Genomic DNA, 20,841 nt, shown 5'->3' on the forward strand with positions numbered 1-20,841 from the left:
CCCCAGAGGACAGACACCAGACTATGATATGATAGTGTTGGTATGTGTCCTGTGTGTCCCCAGAGGACAGACTATGATATGATAAAGGGTTGGTATGTGTCCTGTGTCCCCAGAGGACAGACGCCATTAGAGCCAGACTATGATATGATAAAGTGTTGGTATGTGTCCTGTGTCCCCAGAGGACAGACGCCATTAGAGCCAGACTATGATATGATAAAGAGTTGGTATGTGTCCTGTGTGTCCCCAGAGGACAGACTATGATATGATAAAGGGTTGGTATGTGTCCTGTGTCCCCAGAGGACAGACACCAGACTATGATATGATAAAGGGTTGGTATGTGTCCTGTGTCCCCAGAGGACAGACTATGATATGATAAAGGGTTGGTATGTGTCCTGTGTCCCCAGGGGACAGACTATGATATGATAAAGGGTTGGTATGTGTCCTGTGTGTCCCCAGAGGACAGACTATGATATGATAAAGTGTTGGTATGTGTCCTGTGTCCCCAGAGGACAGACGCCAGACTATGATATGATAAAGGGTTGGTATGTGTCCTGTGTCCCCAGGGGACAGACTATGATATGATAAAGGGTTGGTATGTGTCCTGTGTCCCCAGAGGACAGACTATGATATGATAAAGGGTTGGTATGTGTCCTGTGTGTCCCCAGAGGACAGACTATGATATGATAAAGGGTTGGTATGTGTCCTGTGTGTCCCCAGAGGACAGACTCCATTAGAGCCAGACTATGATATGATAAAGGGTTGGTATGTGTCCTGTGTCCCCAGGGGACAGACTATGATATGATAAAGGGTTGGTATGTGTCCTGTGTGTCCCCAGAGGACAGACTATGATATGATAAAGGGTTGGTATGTGTCCTGTGTGTCCCCAGGGGACAGACTATGATATGATAAAGGGTTGGTATGTGTCCTGTGTCCCCAGGGGACAGACTATGATATGATAAAGGGTTGGTATGTGTCCTGTGTCCCCAGAGGACAGACTATGATATGATAAAGGGTTGGTATGTGTCCTGTGTGTCCCCAGAGGACAGACTCCATTAGAGCCAGACTATGATATGATGAAGGGTTGGTGTGTGTCCTGTGTGTCCCCAGAGGACAGACTATGATATGATAAAGGGTTGGTATGTGTCCTGTGTCCCCAGAGGACAGACGCCAGCGGACTCAGACTATCAGCTATTGGAGATCGCCCGGCGGTTGGAGATGTACGGAGTCAGGCTCCACCCTGCTAAGGACCGAGAGGGTACCAAGCTCAGTCTGGCTGTGTCTCATATTGGACTGCTGGTGTTTCAGGTACTGTATGTGCTCCAGATGTTTATCCACCAGGAACATGGGAGTTCATTTCTGATCTCTTACCTTTTTTAAGGTCTACTACACCTGTTGTATTCAGCATTTCACTGTAATGTCTACTACACCTGTTGTATTCAGCATTTCACTGTAAGGTCTACTACACCTGTTGTATTCAGCATTTCACTGTGAGGTCTACTACACCTGTTGTATTCAGTATTTCACTGTGAGGTCTACTACACCTGTTGTATTCAGCATTTCACTGTGAGGTCTACTACACCTGTTGTATTCAGCATTTCACTGTAAGGTCTACTACACCTGTTGTATTCAGCATTTCACTGTGAGGTCTACTACACCTGTTGTATTCAGTATTTCACTGTGAGGTCTACTACACCTGTTGTATTCAGCATTTCACTGTGAGGTCTACTACACCTGTTGTATTCAGTATTTCACTGTGAGGTCTACTACACCTGTTGTATTCAGCATTTCACTGTAAGGTCTACTACACCTGTTGTATTCAGCATTTCACTGTGAGGTCTACTACACCTGTTGTATTCAGCATTTCACTGTAAGGTCCACTACACCTGTTGTATTCAGCATTTCACTGTAAGGTCTACTACACCTGTTGTATTCAGCATTTCACTGTGAGGTCTACTACACCTGTTGTATTCAGCATTTCACTGTGAGGTCTACCTACACCTGTTGTATTCAGCATTTCACTGTGAGGTCTACTACACCTGTTGTATTCAGCATTTCACTGTGAGGTCTACCTACACCTGTTGTATTCAGCATTTCACTGTGAGGTCTACTACACCTGTTGTATTCAGCATTTCACTGTGAGGTCTACCTACACCTGTTGTATTCAGCATTTCACTGTAAGGCCTACTACACCTGTTGTATTCAGCATTTCTCTGTTGTATGTGACAAATAACTTTAGATTTGAGTAATGCTGTCGTTATGAATCCACGTCATACCACTTAGGGCTGTGACTGGCATGGAATATTGGATGATGGTTATTGGTCAGCCAAATGACGACGGTCACCGTAATAACCATTTGGAGAAGGAAAAAGGGGAGGGGGGCGTTGCCTAGGCAACCGAAGACTCGTCTGTCAAGCACCAAGCTTACCAAGGAACAACAGTCCATGTTACAGCAGAAACGGACTCAACCGCACGAATGTCCGGCTGGCCACGAATGCCCGGCTGGCCACGAATGCCCGGCTGGCCACGAATGCCCGGCTGGCTACGAATGCCCGGCTGGCCACGAATGCCCGGCTGGCTACGAATACCGGGCTGGCTGCTCTTGAGTCAGCTTTTCTTTCCACACACAAAAATATATACAGTGGGGCAAAAAAGTATTTAGTCAGCCACCAACTTGTGCAAGTTCTCTTATTTTCCATCATAATTTGCAAATAAATTCATTAAAAATCCCACAATGTGATTTTCTGGATTTTTTTTCTAATTTTGTCTGTCATAGTTGAAGTGTACCTATGATGAAAATTACAGGCCTCTCTCATCTTTTTAAGTGGGAGAACTTGCACAATTGGTGGCTGACTAAATACTTTTTTGCCCCACTGTATTTACACTACATGGTTGGAACTAAAGGGCCTGAACCATGAAAAACAGCCATTATTCCTCCACCAAACTTTACAGTTGGCATTATGTATTGCGGAAAGTAACATTGTCCTGGCATCCGCCAAACTCAGGTTAGTCCGTCGGACTGCCAGATGGTGAAGTGTGATTCATCCCTCCAGAGAACACGTTACCACTGCTCCAGAGTCCAATGGCGGCGAGCTTTACACCACTCCAGCATATTTTACCATTTAGATTCTTCAAAGTAGCCACCCTTTGCACACTCTTGGCATTCTCTCAACCAGCTTCACCTGGAATGCCTTTCCAACAGTCTTGAAGGAGTTCCCACATATGCTGAGCACTTGTTTTTCCTTCACTCTGCGCTCCAACTCATCCCAAACCATCTGAATTGGGTTGAGGTCGGGTGATTGTGGAGGCCGTCTGACGCAGGACCCATACACGGAAGAGATCATCCGTACACCTACTCTGCTTCTCACAAACGCACAGCGGTTGGAACCAAACATCTCAAATTTGTACTCATCAGACCAAAGGACAGATTTCCATCGGTCTAATGTCCATTGCTCGTGTTTCTTGGACCAGGCAAGTCTCTTCTTATTGGTGTCCTTCAGTAGTGGTTTCTTAGCAGCAAATCAACTATCGACCGCAAATAAAAGGTAGAAGACTGTCTGGGAAGTGCTCTCTGTGATACACAATCTTATGTCCTGTCTGTATGCATGTTGTCCAACCAACTGAAACTCCTCTCTCCTATAGGGACACACTAAGATCAATGCTTTTAACTGGTCTAAACTCCTCTCTCCTATAGGGACACACTAAGATCAATGCTTTTAACTGGTCTAAAGTCTCTCCTATAGGGACACACTAAGATCAATGCTTTTAACTGGTCTAAACTCCTCTCTCCTATAGGGACACACTAAGATCAATGCTTTTAACTGGTCTAAACTCTCTCTCCTATAGGGACACACTAAGATCAATGCTTTTAACTGGTCTAAACTCTCTCTCCTATAGGGACACACTAAGATCAATGCTTTTAACTGGTCTAAAGTCTCTCCTATAGGGACACACTAAGATCAATGCTTTTAACTGGTCTAAAGTCTCTCCTATAGGGACACACTAAGATCAATGCTTTTAACTGGTCTAAACTCCTCTCTCCTATAGGGACACACTAAGATCAATGCTTTTAACTGGTCTAAAGTCTCTCCTATAGGGACACACTAAGATCAATGCTTTTAACTGGTCTAAAGTCTCTCCTATAGGGACACACTAAGATCAATGCTTTTAACTGGTCTAAAGTCTCTCCTATAGGGACACACTAAGATCAATGCTTTTAACTGGTCTAAACTCTCTCTCCTATAGGGACACACTAAGATCAATGCTTTTAACTGGTCTAAAGTCTCTCCTATAGGGACACTAAGATCAATGCTTTTAACTGGTCTAAAGTCTCTCCATAGGGACACACTAAGATCAATGCTTTTAACTGGTCTAAAGTCTCTCCTATAGGGACACACTAAGATCAATGCTTTTAACTGGTCTAAACTCTCTCTCCTATAGGGACACACTAAGATCAATGCTTTTAACTGGTCTAAACTCTCTCTCTTATAGGGACACACTAAGATCAATGCTTTTAACTGGTCTAAAGTCTCTCCTATAGGGACACACTAAGATCAATGCTTTTAACTGGTCTAAAGTCTCTCCTATAGGGACACACTAAGATCAATGCTTTTAACTGGTCTAAAGTCTCTCCTATAGGGACACACTAAGATCAATGCTTTTAACTGGTCTAAAGTCTCTCCTATAGGGACACACTAAGATCAATGCTTTTAACTGGTCTAAACTCCTCTCTCCTATAGGGACACACTAAGATCAATGCTTTTAACTGGTCTAAAGTCCGCAAGCTCAGCTTCAAGAGGAAACGTTTTCTCATCAAACTCAGACCAGACCTCAATGTAAGTCCTTATACCACGGCTTGCCAGAATACTACATTCCGATTGGTTGAAAGGGTGTTGATTTATTTCTCAGTAAATTCACAGCAATATTCCACAGTTAGTTCCAACACAGTGTTTTATCAGTAGATGAGCCCTGGTTTCTCCTGTTCTAACCAACACAGTGTTTTATCAGTAGATGAGCCCTGGTTTCTCCTGTTCTAACCAACACAGTGTTTTATCAGTAGATGAGCCCTGGTTTCTCCTGTTCTAACCAACACAGTGTTTTATCAGTAGATGAGCCCTCGTTTCTCCTGTTCTAACCAATGCTAAGCTATGTGTTGACCATGTCTGTGCCTGCAGCAGAGTACATACCAGGACACTCTGGAGTTTGTGATGGCCAGTAGAGATGGTTTCTCCTGTTCTAACCAATGCTAAGCTATGTGTTGATGATGTCTGTGCCTGCAGCAGAGTACATACCAGGACACTCTGGAGTTTGTGATGGCCAGTAGAGATGGTTTCTCCTGTTCTAACCAATGCTAAGCTATGTGTTGACCATGTCTCTGCCTGCAGCAGAGTACATACCAGGACACTCTTGAGTTTGTGATGGCCAGTAGAGATGGTTGTAAGATCTTCTGGAAAATATGTGTGGAGTACCACGCCTTCTTCAGACTGTTGGAGGAACCCAAGCCCAAAGCCAAAGCTGTTCTCTTCACCAGAGGGTCCTCCTTCAGGTTTAGGTAGGCTGGCTGGGTGGGTGGAGCTTGTAGAGGTTTGGATAGGCTGGCTGGGAGGGTGGGTGGAGCTTGTAGAGGTTTGGATAGGCTGGCTGGCTGGGTGGGTGGGTGGAGCTGGTAGAGGTTTAGGTAGGCTAGGTGGGTGGGTGGAGCTGGTAGAGGTTTAGGTAGGCTAGGTGGGTGGGTGGAGCTTGTAGAGGTTTAGTTAGGCTGGCTGGGTGGGTGGGTGGAGCTTGTAGAGGTTTAGGTAGGCTGGCTGGGTGGGTGGGTGGAGCTTGTAGAGGTTTAGTTAGGCTGGCTGGGTGGGTGGGTGGAGCTTGTAGAGGTTTAGTTAGGCTGGCTGGGTGGGTGGAGCTTGTAGAGGTTTGGGTAGGCTGGCTGGGTGGGTGGAGCTTGTAGAGGTTTAGTTAGGCTGGCTGGGTGGGTGGAGCTTGTAGAGGTTTAGGTAGGCTGGCTGGGTGGGTGGAGCTTGTAGAGGTTTAGGTAGGCTGGGTGGAGCTTGTAGAGGTTTGGATAGGCTGGCTGGGTGGGTGGAGCTTGTAGAGGTTTGGATAGGCTGGCTGGATGGGTGGAGCTTGTAGAGGTTTAGTTAGGCTGGGTGGGTGGGTGGAGCTTGTAGAGGTTTGGGTAGGCTGGCTGGGTGGGTGGAGCTTGTAGAGGTTTGGGTAGGCTGGCTAGGTGGGTGGGTGGGTGGAGCTTGTAGAGGTTTGGGTAGGCTGGCTGGGTGGGTGGAGCTTGTAGAGGTTTGGGTAGGCTGGCTAGGTGGGTGGGTGGAGCTTGTAGAGGTTTGGGTAGGCTGGCTGGTTGGGTGGGTGGAGCTTGTAGAGGTTTGGGTAGGCTGGCTGGTTGGGTGGGTGGAGCTTGTAGAGGTTTAGGTAGGCTGGCTGGGTGGGTGGAGCTTGTAGAGGTTTGGGTAGGCTGGTGGGTGGGTGGAGCTTGTAGAGGTTTGATACTGGACTCAACAATGTAACCTTTCCTATTGTGTCAGGGCCTTTCACTGACAGTCCTTTTACAGGGACTGTGCTGCTTCATCAGACCTCTGTGTTTCAACCTACTACCACGTTCTGTCTCTTTATATCTGCAGCGGTCGGACACAGAAGCAGGTTTTCGATTACGTCAAGGACTCAGAGTTCCAAAGGTCCCTTTTGAAAGGTGAGACTTCACCTGGTCTGGATGTCAGCCTGAGGCGTATTTGTGGCTCAGGTTCCCATGTCAATGTCCCTTTACCTCAACAGTTGATAGACTAAGCCTCGCCTGTCTCCTCTCCCCACCAGGAAACACAGTAAGAAGGTGTCCGGCAGCAGCCTGACACCCCAGGACAGAAAGACATCCACAGTGCCACCAGAGGTCAGTATATCCTGGTGACCTTTCTCTCTTTGATTCATAGGAGAAGGAATAGAGTTAGTGTGTGTTCTGGTCTTTATATCACAGAGTATCCCTTTAACTTCTCTCTCTCCCTCCTCTCCAGAGTGTCTCAGTGGCCCCTACAGTGACCAACGGCCACCAGGCTGGACCAGAGGCCCAGGCCCTACCCTCCACCACGGGACACCCAGAGCTGCAGATCTCAGGTCCAGTCCGACAGGCAGCTGAAGGCAGCAGCTCTTCTATCTCCTACGTCCACTGTTCTGGTATAGATGGAGAACGAGGCCAGAGGCACACGCTCACACACACATGTTAGCACCTCCCTCGGGGTTAGCTCCCTGCCACTGTTAGCCCCTCCCCCAGGGTTAGCTCCCTGCCACTGTTAGCACCTCCCCCAGGGTTAGCTCCCTGCCACTGTTAGCACCTCCCTCGGGGTTAGCGCCTCCCCCAGGGTTAGCTCCCTGCCACTGTTAGCCCCTCCCCCAGGGTTAGCTCCCTGCCACTGTTAGCCCCTCCCCAGGGTTAGCTCCCTGCCACTGTTAGCCCCTCCCTCAGGGTTAGCTCCCTGCCAGCCCCTCCCTCAGGGTTAGCTCCCTGCCACTAGCCCCTCCCCAGGGTTAGCTCCCTGCCACTGTTAGCAGGGCCAGCTCCTGCCCCAGGGTTAGCTCCCTGCACACCCCTCCCCCAGGGTTAGCGCCTCCCAGGGTTGGCTCCCTGCCACTGTTAGCCCCTCCCCAGGGTTAGCTGCCACTGCCCCTCCCCAGCCCCTGCCACTGTTAGCCCCTCCCCCAGGTTAGCGCCCTGCACTGTTAGCCCCTCCCCCAGGGTTAGCGCCCTGCACTGTTAGCCCCTCCCCAGGGTTAGCGCCCTGCACTGTTAGCCCCTCCCTCAGGGTTAGTACCCTGCCCTGTTAGCCCCTCCCTCAGGGTTAGCTCCCTGCCACGGTTAGCGCCTCCCTCAGGGTTAGCTCCCTGCCCTGTTAGCCCCTCCCCCATGGTTAGGACCCTGCCCTGTTAGCCCCTCCCCCAGGGTTAGTACCCTGCCCTGTTAGCCCCTCCCTCAGGGTTAGCTCCCTGCCACGGTTAGCCCCTCCCTCAGGGTTAGCTCCCTGCCACTGTTAGCCCCTCCCCCAGGGTTAGCTCCTGCCACTGTTAGCCCCTCCCCCAGGGTTAGTACCCTGCCCTGTTAGCGCCTCCCCCAGGGTTAGCTCCCTGCCACTGTTAGCACCTCCCCCAGGGTTAGCTCCCTGCCCTGTTAGACCCTCCCCAGGGTTATCTCCTGCCACGGTTGGCCCCTCCCTCAGGGTTATCTCCCTGCCACGGTTAGCCTCCCTCAGGGTTAGCCCCTCCCCCAGGGTTAGCTCCCTGCCACTGTTAGCCCCTCCCCCAGGGTTAGCTCCCTGCCACTGTTAGCCCCTCCCCCAGGGTTAGCTCCCTGCCACAGTTAGCCCCTCCCCCAGGGTTAGCTCCCTGCCACTGTTATCCCCTCCCCAGGGTTAGGACCCTGCCCTGTTAGCCCCTCCCCAGGGTAGCGCCCTGCACTGTTAGCCCCTCCCCCAGGGTTACCCTGCCACTGTTAGCCCCTCCCTCAGGGTTAGCTACCCTGCCCTGTTAGCCCCTCCCTCAGGGTTAGCTCCCTGCCACGGTTAGCCCCTCCCTCAGGGTTAGCTCCCTGCCCTGTTAGCCCTCCCCAGGGTTAGGACCCTGCCCTGTTAGCCCCCTCCCCCAGGGTTCCCTGTTAGCCCCTCCCTCAGGGTTAGCTCCCTGCCACTGTTAGCCCCTCCCCCAGGGTTAGCTCCCTGCCACTGTTAGCCCCTCCCCAGGGTTGGCTCCTGCCACTGTTAGCTCGATGCCACTGTTAGCGCCTCCCCCAGGGTTAGCTCCCTGCCACTGTTAGCACCTCCCCCAGGGTTAGCTCCCTGCCACTGTTAGACCCTCCCCCAGGGTTATCTCCCTGCCACGGTTAGCCCCTCCCTCAGGGTTATCTCCCTGCCACGGTTAGCGCCTCCCTCAGGGTTAGCTCCCTCCCTCAGGGTTAGCTCCCTGCCACTGTTAGCCCCTTCCCCAGGGTTAGCTCCCTGCCACTGTTAGCCCCTCCCCCAGGGTTAGCTCCCTGCCACAGTTAGCCCCTCCCCCACGGTTAGCTCCCTGCCACTGTTAGCGCCTCCCCTAGGGTTAGCTCCCTGCCACTGTTAGCACCTCCCTCAGGGTTAGCTCCCTGCCACTGTTAGCCCCTCCCCCACGGTTAGCTCCCTGCCACTGTTAGCACCTCCCTCAGGGTTAGCTCCCTGCCACTGTTAGCCCCTCCCTAGGGTTAGCTCCCTGCCACTGTTAGCCCCTCCCCAGGGTTAGCTCCCTGCCACTGTTAGCCCCTCCCCCAGGGTTAGCTCCCTGCCACTGTTAGCCCCTCCCCCAGGGTTAGCTCCCTGCCACTGTTAGCCCCTCCCCAGGGTTAGCTCCCTGCCACTGTTAGCCCCTCCCCCTCAGGGTTAGCTCCCTGCCACTGTTAGCCCCTCCCTCAGGGTTAGCTCCCTGCCACTGTTAGCCCCTCCCCCTCAGGGTTAGCTCCCTGCCACTGTTAGCCCCTCCCTCAGGGTTAGCACCCTGCCACTGTTAGCGCCTCCCTCAGGGTTAGCTCCCTGCCACTGTTAGCCCCTCCCCCAGGGTTGGCTCCTGCCACTGTTAGCCCCTCCCCAGGGTTAGCTCCCTGCCACTGTTAGCCCCTCCCCAGGGTTGGCACCCCTGCCACTGTTAGCCCCTCCCTCAGGGTTGGCTCCCTGCCACTGTTAGCGCCTCCCCCAGGGTTAGCTCCCTGCCACTGTTAGTGCCTCCCCCAGGGTTAGCTCCCTGCCACAGTTATCCCCTCCCTCAGGGTTAGCTCCCTGCCACAGTTAGCCCCTCCCTCAGGGTTAGCTCCCTGCCACTGTTAGCCCCTCCCCCAGGGTTAGCTCCCTGCCACGGTTAGCCCCTCCCTCAGGGTTAGCTCCCTGCCACTGTTAGCCCCTCCCTCAGGGTTAGCTCCCTGCCACTGTTAGCATATCCCCCAGGGTTAGCTCCCTGCCACTGTTAGCCCCTCCCCAGGGTTAGCTCCCTGCCACTGTTAGCCCCTCCCCTAGGGTTAGCTCCCTGCCACTGTTAGCATCTCTCAGGGTTAGCTCCCTGCCACTGTTAGCGCCTCCCCCAGGGTTAGCTCCCTGCCACTGTTAGCATCTCTCAGGGTTATCTCCCTGCCACTGTTAGCGCCTCCCCCAGGGTTAGCTCCCTGCCACTGTTAGCCCCTCCCCCAGGGTTAGCTCCCTGCCACTGTTAGCATCTCCCCCAGGGTTAGCTCCCTGCCACTGTTAGCCCCTCCCCCAGGGTTAGACCCTCCCCCAAGGTTAGCTCCCTGCCACAGTTAGCATCTCCCTCAGGGTTAGCTCCCTGCCACTGTTAGCCCCTCCCCCAGGGTTAGCTCCCTGCCACTGTTAGCATCTCCCCTAGGGTTAGCTCCCTGCCACAGTTAGCCCCTCCCCTAGGGTTAGCTCCCTGCCACAGTTAGCCTCCCTAGGTTGGCTCCTGCCACAGCAGCCCCTCCCTCAGGGTTAGCTCCCTGCCACAGTTAGCGCCTCCCTCGGGCTTAGCACCTCTCCCAGGGTTAGCTCCTGCCACGGTTAGCACCTCCCAGGGTTAGCTCCCTGCCACTGTTAGCATCTCTCAGGGTTAGCTCCCTGCCACTGTTAGCATCTCTCAGGGTTAGCTCCCTGCCACTGTTAGCATCTCTCAGGGTTGTTAGCGTATAAATCGTTACTTTAACTGGAGGCCAATCAGCCTTCTAAATCTAGAGTACAATTTATTAATTCTGTACAGCACTTTTACTATCGTGAGGGGGGGATTATTTTTTATACACACTTTGGACTTGTAGTTTGTGACATTATACTTTGGGTTGGGTTAGGCCCATGAGGGTTAGGGGGTTAGGGATAGAGGGTTAGGGTTAGGCCCAATAAATATCTAAATGTCGCTCAGTACACTAAGCAGTAGTTTGGATTAGTCAGGATCAATACACGTTGAGAATGTTAGGAGCAGTTCATTGAGCTGTAAGGTTATTTTATCAGCCGTTTTGATGTTCCCCTGTCCTCTCCGAACACCGACCCAGCCCAATCCCCCCCCCCTCTCTGTATCAGCAGTCATCCAAATCATCAGTCTGTCTGACCCCCCCTCCCCCTTCCTCTTTGCTGTCTGCTTGGCTTGACTCCTGGCATGTAAACAAGATAGACATCTCATTGTTGTTCCTTTCGGCCCTGATCCTGATTTCTGTTCTTTGGCAAATCCAACATGGCCGCCGCTTCATCCTCATCATTGTCATTGGTTTGATTACATTCTCTGACAACACATTATATTTAACATTAAAAACATGACAGATAAATCAGACTATGTTCAAAGCTTCTATGCCTTTGAATGCTGTTGTGCTTCTCTCCAGGCTGTTTCCTCTGTCTCTCTACTGTGTTCCACTGTTGTGCTTCTCTCCAGGCTGTTTCCTCTGTCTCTCTACTGTGTTCCACTGTTGTGCTTCTCTCCAGGCTGTTTCCTCTGTCTCTCTCTCTACTGTGTTCCACTGTTGTGCTTCTCTCCAGGCTGTTTCCTCTGTCTCTCTCTACTGTGTTCCACTGTTGTGCTTCTCTCCAGGCTGTTTCCTCTGTCTCTCTACTGTGTTCCACTGTTGTGCTTCTCTCCAGGCTGTTTCCTCTGTCTCTCTACTGTGTTCCACTGTTGTGCTTCTCTCCAGGCTGTTACCTCTCTCTCTCTACTGTGTTCCACTGTTGTGCTTCTCTCCAGGCTGTTTCCTCTGTCTCTCTCTACTGTGTTCCACTGTTGTGCTTCTCTCCAGGCTGTTTCCTCTGTCTCTCTACTGTGTTCCACTGTTGTGCTTCTCTCCAGGCTGTTTCCTCTGTCTCTCTACTGTGTTCCACTGTTGTGCTTCTCTCCAGGCTGTTACCTCTCTCTCTCTACTGTGTTCCACTGTTGTGCTTCTCTCCAGGCTGTTTCCTCTGTCTCTCTACTGTGTTCCACTGTTGTGCTTCTCTCCAGGCTGTTTCCTCTGTCTCTCTACTGTGTTCCACTGTTGTGCTTCTCTCCAGGCTGTTTCCTCTGTCTCTCTACTGTGTTCCACTGTTGTTCTTCTCTCCAGGCTGTTTCCTCTGTCTCTCTACTGTGTTCCACTGTTGTGCTTCTCTCCAGACTGTTTCCTCTCTCTCTCTACTGTGTTCCACTGTTGTGCTTCTCTCCAGGCTGTTTCCTCTGTCTCTCTCTCTGCTGTGTTCCACTGTTGTGCTTCTCTCCAGGCTGTTTCCTCTGTCTCTCTACTGTGTTCCACTGTTGTGCTTCTCTCCAGGCTGTTTCCTCTGTCTCTCTCTCTACTGTGTTCCACTGTTGTGCTTCTCTCAGGCTGTTTCCTCTGTCTCTCTACTGTGTTCCACTGTTGTGCTTCTCTCCAGGCTGTTTCCTCTGTCTCTCTACTGTGTTCCACTGTTGTGCTTCTCTCCAGGCTGTTTCCTCTGTCTCTCTACTGTGTTCCACTGTTGTGCTTCTCTCCAGGCTGTTTCCTCTGTCTCTCTCTCTGCTGTGTTCCACTGTTGTGCTTCTCTCCAGGCTGTTTCCTCTGTCTCTCTACTGTGTTCCACTGTTGTGCTTCTCTCCAGGCTGTTTCCTCTGTCTCTCTACTGTGTTCCACTGTTGTGCTTCTCTCCAGGCTGTTTCCTCTGTCTCTCTACTGTGTTCCACTGTTGTGCTTCTCTCCAGGCTGTTTCCTCTGTCTCTCTACTGTGTTCCACTGTTGTGCTTCTCTCCAGGCTGTTTCCTCTGTCTCTCTACTGTGTTCCACTGTTGTGCTTCTCTCCAGACTGTTTCCTCTCTCTCTCTACTGTGTTCCACTGTTGTGCTTCTCTCCAGGCTGTTTCCTCTGTCTCTCTCTCTGCTGTGTTCCACTGTTGTGCTTCTCTCCAGGCTGTTTCCTCTGTCTCTCTACTGTGTTCCACTGTTGTGCTTCTCTCCAGGCTGTTTCCTCTGTCTCTCTCTACTGTGTTCCACTGTTGTGCTTCTCTCCAGGCTGTTTCCTCTGTCTCTCTCTACTGTGTTCCACTGTTGTGCTTCTCTCCAGGCTGTTTCCTCTGTCTCTCTACTGTGTTCCACTGTTGTGCTTCTCTCCAGGCTGTTTCCTCTGTCTCTCTACTGTGTTCCACTGTTGTGCTTCTCTCCAGGCTGTTTCCTCTGTCTCTCTACTGTGTTCCACTGTTGTGCTTCTCTCCAGGCTGTTTCCTCTGTCTCTCTCTACTGTGTTCCACTGTTGTGCTTCTCTCCAGGCTGTTTCCTCTGTCTCTCTGCTGTGTTCCACTGTTGTGCTTCTCTCCAGGCTGTTTCCTCTCTCTCTCTACTGTGTTCCACTGTTGTGCTTCTCTCCAGGCTGTTTCCTCTGTCTCTCTCTACTGTGTTCAACTGTTGTGCTTCTCTCCAGGCTGTTTCCTCTGTCTCTCTACTGTGTTCCACTGTTGTGCTTCTCTCCAGACTTTTTCCTCTCTCTCTCTACTGTGTTCCACTGTTGTGCTTCTCTCCAGGCTGTTTCCTCTCTCTCTCTACTGTGTTCCACTGTTGTGCTTCTCTCCAGGCTGTTTCCTCTGTCTCTCTACTGTGTTCCACTGTTGTGCTTCTCTCCAGGCTGTTTCCTCTGTCTCTCTACTGTGTTCAACTGTTGTGCTTCTCTCCAGGCTGTTTCCTCTGTCTCTCTACTGTGTTCCACTGTTGTGCTTCTCTCCAGACTGTTTCCTCTGTCTCTCTACTGTGTTCCACTGTTGTGCTTCTCTCCAGGCTGTTTCCTCTCTCTCTCTACTGTGTTCCACTGTTGTTCTTCTCTCCTGGCTGGACACTTTACATTCAACTGGACACTTTTTACATGACTTTACATTCAGCTGGACACTTTTTACATTACTTTACATTTAACTGGACACTTTACATTCAACTAGACCCTTTACATTCAACTGGACACTTTACATTACTTTACATTCAACAGGACCCTTTACATTTAACTGGACACTTTACATTCAACAGGACACTTTTTACATTACTTTACATTCAACTGGACACTTTACATTACTTTACATTCAACTGGACACTTTACATTACTTTACATTCAACAGGACCCTTTACATTTAACTGGAAACTTTACATTCAACTGGAGCCTTTATTTTACATTTAACTGGACACTTTACATTACTTTACATTCAACTGGACACTTTACATTACATTACATTCAACTGGACACATTACATTACATCCAACTGGACCCTTTACATTCAACTGGACACTTTACATTCAACTGGACCCTTTACATTACTTTACATTCAACTGGGTATTTTACATTTATCTGGACCTTTTACATTCAACTGGACACTTTAGATTCAGCTGGACCCTTTACATTACTTTACATTCAACTGGGTATTTTACATTCAACTGGACACTTTACATTCAACTGGACACTTTACATTCAACTGGACACTTTACATTACTTTATATTCAACAGGACACTTTACATTCAACTGGACACTTTACATTCAACTGGGCATTTTACATTCAACTGGACACTTTACATTCAACTGAACACTTTACATTCAACTGGACACTTTGCATTCAACTGGACACTTTACATTCAACTGGACACTTTACATTCAACTGGACACGTTATATTCAACTGGACACTTTACATTACTCTACATTCAACTGGGCATTTTACATTACTTTACATTCAACTGGACACTTTACATTCAACTGGACACTTTACATTACTCTACATTCAACTGGACACTTTACATTCAACTGGACACTTTACATTCAACTGGACACTTTACATTCAACTGGACACTTTACATTACTTTACATTCAACAGGACCCTTTACATTCAACTGGACATTTTACATTCAACTGGGCACTTTACATTACTTTACATTCAACTGGACACTTTACATTCAACTGGACACTTTACATTCAACTGGACACTTTACATTCAACTGGGCACTTTACATTACTTTACATTCAACTGGACACTTTAGATTCAACTGGGCCCTTTACTTTACATTCAACTGGACACTACATTCAACTGGACACTTTACATTACTTTAGATTCAACTGGACACTTTACATTCAACTGGACACTTTACATTACTTTAGATTCAACTGGACACTTTACATTCAACTGGACACTTTACATTACTTAACATTCAACTGGACACTTTACATTCAACTGGACACTTTACATTCAACTGGACACTTTACATTACTTTACATTCAACTGGACACTTTACATTACTTTACATTCAACTGGGCATTTTACATTCAACTGGACACTTTACATTCAACTGGACACTTTACATTCAACTGGACACTTTACATTCAACTGGACACTTTACATTACTTTACATTCAACTGGACACTTTATATTACTTTACATTCAACTGGACACTTTAGATTCAACTGGGCCCTTTACTTTACATTCAACTGGACACTACATTCAACTGGACACTTTACATTACTTTAGATTCAACTGGACACTTTACATTCAACTGGACACTTTACATTACTTTAGATTCAACTGGACACTTTACATTCAACTGGACACTTTACATTCAACTGGACACTTTACATTCAACTGGACACTTTACATTCAACTGGGCACTTTACATTCAACTGGGCACTTTACATTCAACTGGACACTTTACATTACTTTACATTCAACAGGACCCTTTACATTCAACTGGACACTTTACATTCAACTGGACACTTTACATTCAACAGGACCCTTTACATTTAACTGGACACTTTACATTACTTTACATTCAACTGGACACTTTACATTCAACTGGACACTTTACATTACTTTACATTCAACTTACATTCACTTTACATTCAACTGGACACTTTACATTCAACTGGACACTTTACATTCAACTGGACACTTTACATTCAACTGGACACTTTATATTACTTAACATTCAACTGGACACTTTACATTCAACTGGACACTTTACATTCAACTGGACACTTTACATTCAACTGACACTTTACATTACTTTACATTTAACTGGACACTTTACATTACTTTACATTCAACTGGGCATTTACATTCAACTGGACACTTTACATTCAACATTTACATTCAACTGGACACTTTACATTCAACTGGACACTTTACATTTTCAACTGGGCACTTTACATTCAACTGGACACTTTATATTACTTAACATTCAACTGGACACTTTACATTCAACTGGACACTTTACATTCAACTGGACACTTTACATTCAACTGGACACTTTACATTTACTTTACATTCAACTGGACACTTTACATTACTTTACATTCAACTGGACATTTTTACATTCAACTGGACACTTTACATTCAACTGGACACTTTACATTCAACTGGACACTTTACATTCAACTGGACACTTTACATTACTTTACATTCAACTGGACACTTTACATTCAACTGGGCACTTTACATTACTTTACATTCAACTGGACACTTTACATTCAACTGGACACACATTCAACTGGACACTTTACATTCAACTGGACACTTTATATTCAACTGGACACTTTACATTACTTTACATTCAACTGGGCATTTTACATTACTTTACATTCAACTGGACACTTTACATTCAACTGGACACTTTACATTACTCTACATTCAACTGGACACTTTACATTCAACTGGACACTTTACATTCAACTGGACACTTTACATTCAACTGGACATTACTTTACATTCAACAGGACCCTTTACATTCAACTTTACATTACTTTACATTCAATTGACATTTTTTACATTACTTTACATTCAACTGGACACTTTACATTCAACTGGACACTTTACATTCAACTGGGCACTTTACATTACTTTACATTCAACTGGACACTTTACATTCAACTGGGCCCTTTTACATTACATTCAACTGGACACTTTACATTCAACTGGACACTTTACATTACTTTAGATTCAACTGGACACTTTACATTCAACTGGACACTTTACATTACTTTAGATTCAACTGGACACTTTACATTCAACTGGACACTTTATATTACTTAACATTCAACTGGACACTTTACATTCAACTGGACACTTTGCATTCAACTGGACACTTTACATTACTTTTACATTCAACTGGGCATTTTACATTCAACTGGACACTTTACATTCAACTGGACACTTTCAACTGGACACTTTACATTCAACTGGACACTTTACATTACTTTACATTCAACTGGACACTTTATATTACTTTACATTCAACTGGACACTTTAGATTCAACTGGGCCCTTTACTTTACATTCAACTGGACACTACATTCAACTGGACACTTTACATTACTTTAGATTCAACTGGACACTTTGCATTCAACTGGACACTTTACATTACTTTAGATTCAACTGGACACTTTACATTCAACTGGACACTTTACATTCAACTGGACACTTTACATTCAACTGGACACTTTACATTCAACTGGACACTTTACATTCAACTGGGCACTTTACATTCAACTGGGCACTTTACATTCAACTGGACACTTTACATTACTTTAGATTCAACTGGACACTTTACATTCAACTGGACACTTTACATTCAACTGGACACTTTACATTCAACATTTTAACTGGACATTACTTTACATTCAACTGGACACTTTACATTCAACTGGACATTACTTTACATTTACTTTACATTCAACTGGACACTTTACATTCAACTGGACACTTTACATTCAACTGGACACTTTACATTACTTTACATTCAACTGGACATTTTACATTCAACTGGACACTTTACATTCAACTGGACACTTTACATTCAACTGGACACTTTACATTTACTTTACATTCAACCTTTTCCTTTACATTCAACTGGACACTTTTTACTTAACATTCAACTGGACACTTTACATTCAACTGGACACTTTACATTACTTTACATTCAACTGGACACTTTACATTCAACTGGGCACTTTACACTTTTTACATTTGGACACTTTACATTCAACTGGACACTTTACATTCAACTGGACACTTTACATTCAACTGGACACTTTACATTCAACTGGACACTTTACATTCAACTGGACACTTTACATTACTTTACAACTGGGCATTTGGACACTTTACACTTTACATTCAACTGGACACTTTACATTCAACTGGACACTTTACATTCAATTACTTTACATTCAACTGGACCCTTTACATTCAACTGGACACTTTACATTCAACTGGACACTTTACATTCAACTGGACACTTTACATTCAACTGGACCCTTTATTTACATGAACACTTTACATTCAACTGGACACTTTACATTCAACTGGACACTTTACATTACATTCAACTGGACACTTTACATTCAACTGGACACTTTACATTCAACTGGACACTTTACATTCAACTTTACATTTACTTTACATTCAACTGGACACTACATTCAACTGGACACTTTACATTACTTTAGATTCAACTGGACACTTTACATTCAACTGGACACTTTACATTCAACTGGACACTTTACATTACTTTACATTCAACTGGACACTTTACATTCAACTGGACACTTTACATTCAACTGGACACTACATTCAACTGGACACTTTACATTACTTTACATTCAACTGGACACTTTACATTCAACTGGACACTTTACATTCAACTGGACACTTTACATTCAACTGGACACTTTACATTCAACTGGACACTTTACATTCAACTGGACACTTTACATTCAACTGGACACTTTACATTCAACAGGACACTTTACATTACTTTACATTCAACTGGACACTCTACATTCAACTGGACACTTTACATTACTCTACATTCAACTGGACACTTTACATTCAACTGGACACTTTACATTACTTTACATTTATCTGGACACTTTACATGACTTTAAATTCAGCTGGACCCTTTACGTGACTTTAGTTATACTTTAGTTAGGTTTTCATGTTTTGATAGGTTGAATGCAGCTCTGACTCGTTCCTGTCCCCTCCTCTCTTCCAGGTGTGATCTCAGGCAGCTTGATTTCTCTAGGTCCTGAGGTGTGATCTGCAGCTCTGACTCTGACTCGTTCCTGTCCCCTCCTCTCTTCCAGGTGTGATCTCAGGCAGCTCTGATCTCTCTGACTCGTTCCTGTCTCCTCCTCTCTTCCAGGTGTGATCTCAGGCAGCTCTGATCTCTCTGACTCGTTCCTGTCCCCTCCTCTCTTCCAGGTGTGATCTCACTCAACTCTGATCTCTCTGACTCGTTCCTGTCTCCTCCTCTCTTCCAGGTGTGATCTCAGGCAGCTCTGATCTCTCTGACTCGTTCCTGTCCCCTCCTCTCTTCCAGGTGTGATCTCACTCAACTCTGATCTCACTCGTTCCTGTCCCCTCCCCTCTCTTCCTCAACTCTGATCTCTCTGACTCGTTCCTGTCCCTCCTCCTCTCTTCCAGGTGTGATCTCAGGCAGCTCTGATCTCTCTGACTCGTTCCTGTCCCCTCCTCTCTTCCAGGTGTGATCTCAGGCAGCTCTGATCTCTCTGACTCGTTCCTGTCCCCTCCTCTCTTCCAGGTGTGATCTCAGGCAGCTCTGATCTCTCTGACTCGTTCCTGTCTCCTCCTCTCTTCCAGGTGTGATCTCAGGCAGCTCTGATCTCTCTGACTCGTTCCTGTCTCCTCCTCTCTTCCAGGTGTGATCTCAGGCAGCTCTCCAGTGGTGGTGAACGGGCAGAAAGCCTTTCCCTTCGGCCCGGGTCAGAGCCCCAACGGGCACCAGCCCTCGCCCATCAACGCCCATTCCTCCCCCCTCTCATCCCCTGTTCACCAGGCTAGGAGAGTCTGGCTACGTCCCACGGATTACCAGGCGAGTCTGTAAGGAGGAAGGTTACCGTCTTTCAGGGTAGGGAGAGTGAAGGAAGCTGTGTTATTCCATTGGGAGAGTCTGTAAGGAACTGTGTTACTTTACCAGGCTTAGGGAGAGTCTGTAGGAGCTGTGTTATTCCACTTTACCAGGCTGGGAGAGTCTGTAAGGAGCTGTGTTATACTTTACCAGGCTAGGGAGAGTCTGTAAGGAGCTGTGTTATCCCACTTTACCAGGCTAGGGAGAGTCTGGAGGAAGCTGTGTCCCACTTTACCAGGCTAGGGAGAGGAGCTGTGTTATCCACTTTACCAGGCTAGGGAGAGTCTGAGGAACTGTGTTACTTTACCAGGCTAGGGAGAGTCTATAAGGAACTGTGTTATCCCACTTTACCAGGCTAGGAGAGTCTGTAAGGAGCTGTGTTATCCCAGGCTAGGGAGAGCTAGTGAGAGTCCAGGAGCTGTGTTATCCCACTTTACCAGGCTAGGGAGAGTCTGTAAGGAACTGTGTTATCCCACTTTACCAGGCTAGGGAGAGTCTGAGAAAATGTGCTGTGTCTGTATCCACTTTACCAGGCTAGGGAGAGTCTGGAACTGTGTTATCCCACTTTACTCAGGCTAGGGAGAGTCTGTAAGGAACTGTGTTATCCCACTTTGCCAGGCTAGTGAGAGTCTATAAGGAGCTGTGTTATCCCACTTTACCAGGCTAGGGAGAGTCTATAAGGAACTGTGTTATTCCACTTTACCAGGCTAGGGAAGTCTGTAGGAGCTGTGTTATTCCACTTTACCAGGCTAGGGAGAGTCTGTAAGGAACTGTGTTATCCCACTTTACCAGGCTAGGGAGAGTCTGTAAGAGCTGTGTTATTCCACTTTACCAGGCTAGGGAGAGTCTGTAAGGAGCTGTGTTATCCCACTTTACCAGGCTAGGGGGAGAGTCTGTAAGGACTGTGTTATCCCACTTTACCAGGCTAAGGGAGAGTCTATAAGGAGCTGTGTTATCCCACTTTACCAGGCTAGGGAGAGTCT

The 20,841-nt window shown here is 47.3% G+C and overlaps 1 protein-coding gene across 1 annotated transcript; it reads left to right on the plus strand.

The window, feature by feature from the left end:
- The first annotated feature begins 1,096 nt into the window (after positions 1-1,096).
- On the plus strand, positions 1,097-19,834 carry LOC115123926 (FERM, ARHGEF and pleckstrin domain-containing protein 1-like). The gene is made up of 7 exons (XM_065015818.1): positions 1,097-1,305; positions 4,737-4,832; positions 5,382-5,548; positions 6,630-6,731; positions 6,820-6,892; positions 7,014-7,173; positions 19,650-19,834. Exons 1-7 carry the CDS (start codon positions 1,123-1,125, stop codon positions 19,832-19,834), a joined length of 966 nt encoding a protein of 321 aa, XP_064871890.1. The 5' UTR covers positions 1,097-1,122.
- The last annotated feature ends 1,007 nt before the right edge of the window (positions 19,835-20,841 follow it).

The sequence above is a fragment of the Oncorhynchus nerka genome, unplaced genomic scaffold (assembly GCF_034236695.1).
Source record: "Oncorhynchus nerka isolate Pitt River unplaced genomic scaffold, Oner_Uvic_2.0 unplaced_scaffold_1265, whole genome shotgun sequence".
Classification (NCBI taxonomy): domain Eukaryota; kingdom Metazoa; phylum Chordata; class Actinopteri; order Salmoniformes; family Salmonidae; genus Oncorhynchus; species Oncorhynchus nerka.

Bases quoted from the DNA above. Each gene is read 5' to 3' on its own strand.
- LOC115123926 (XM_065015818.1), top strand. From the start codon at position 1,123: ATGATAAAGGGTTGGTATGTGTCCTGTGTCCCCAGAGGACAGACGCCA. The intron at 1,306-4,736 runs GTACTGTATGTG...TCTCTCCTATAG, and splicing joins TTGGACTGCTGGTGTTTCAG to GGACACACTAAGATCAATGC. The intron at 6,732-6,819 runs GCGTATTTGTGG...TCTCCCCACCAG, and splicing joins GGTCTGGATGTCAGCCTGAG to GAAACACAGTAAGAAGGTGT.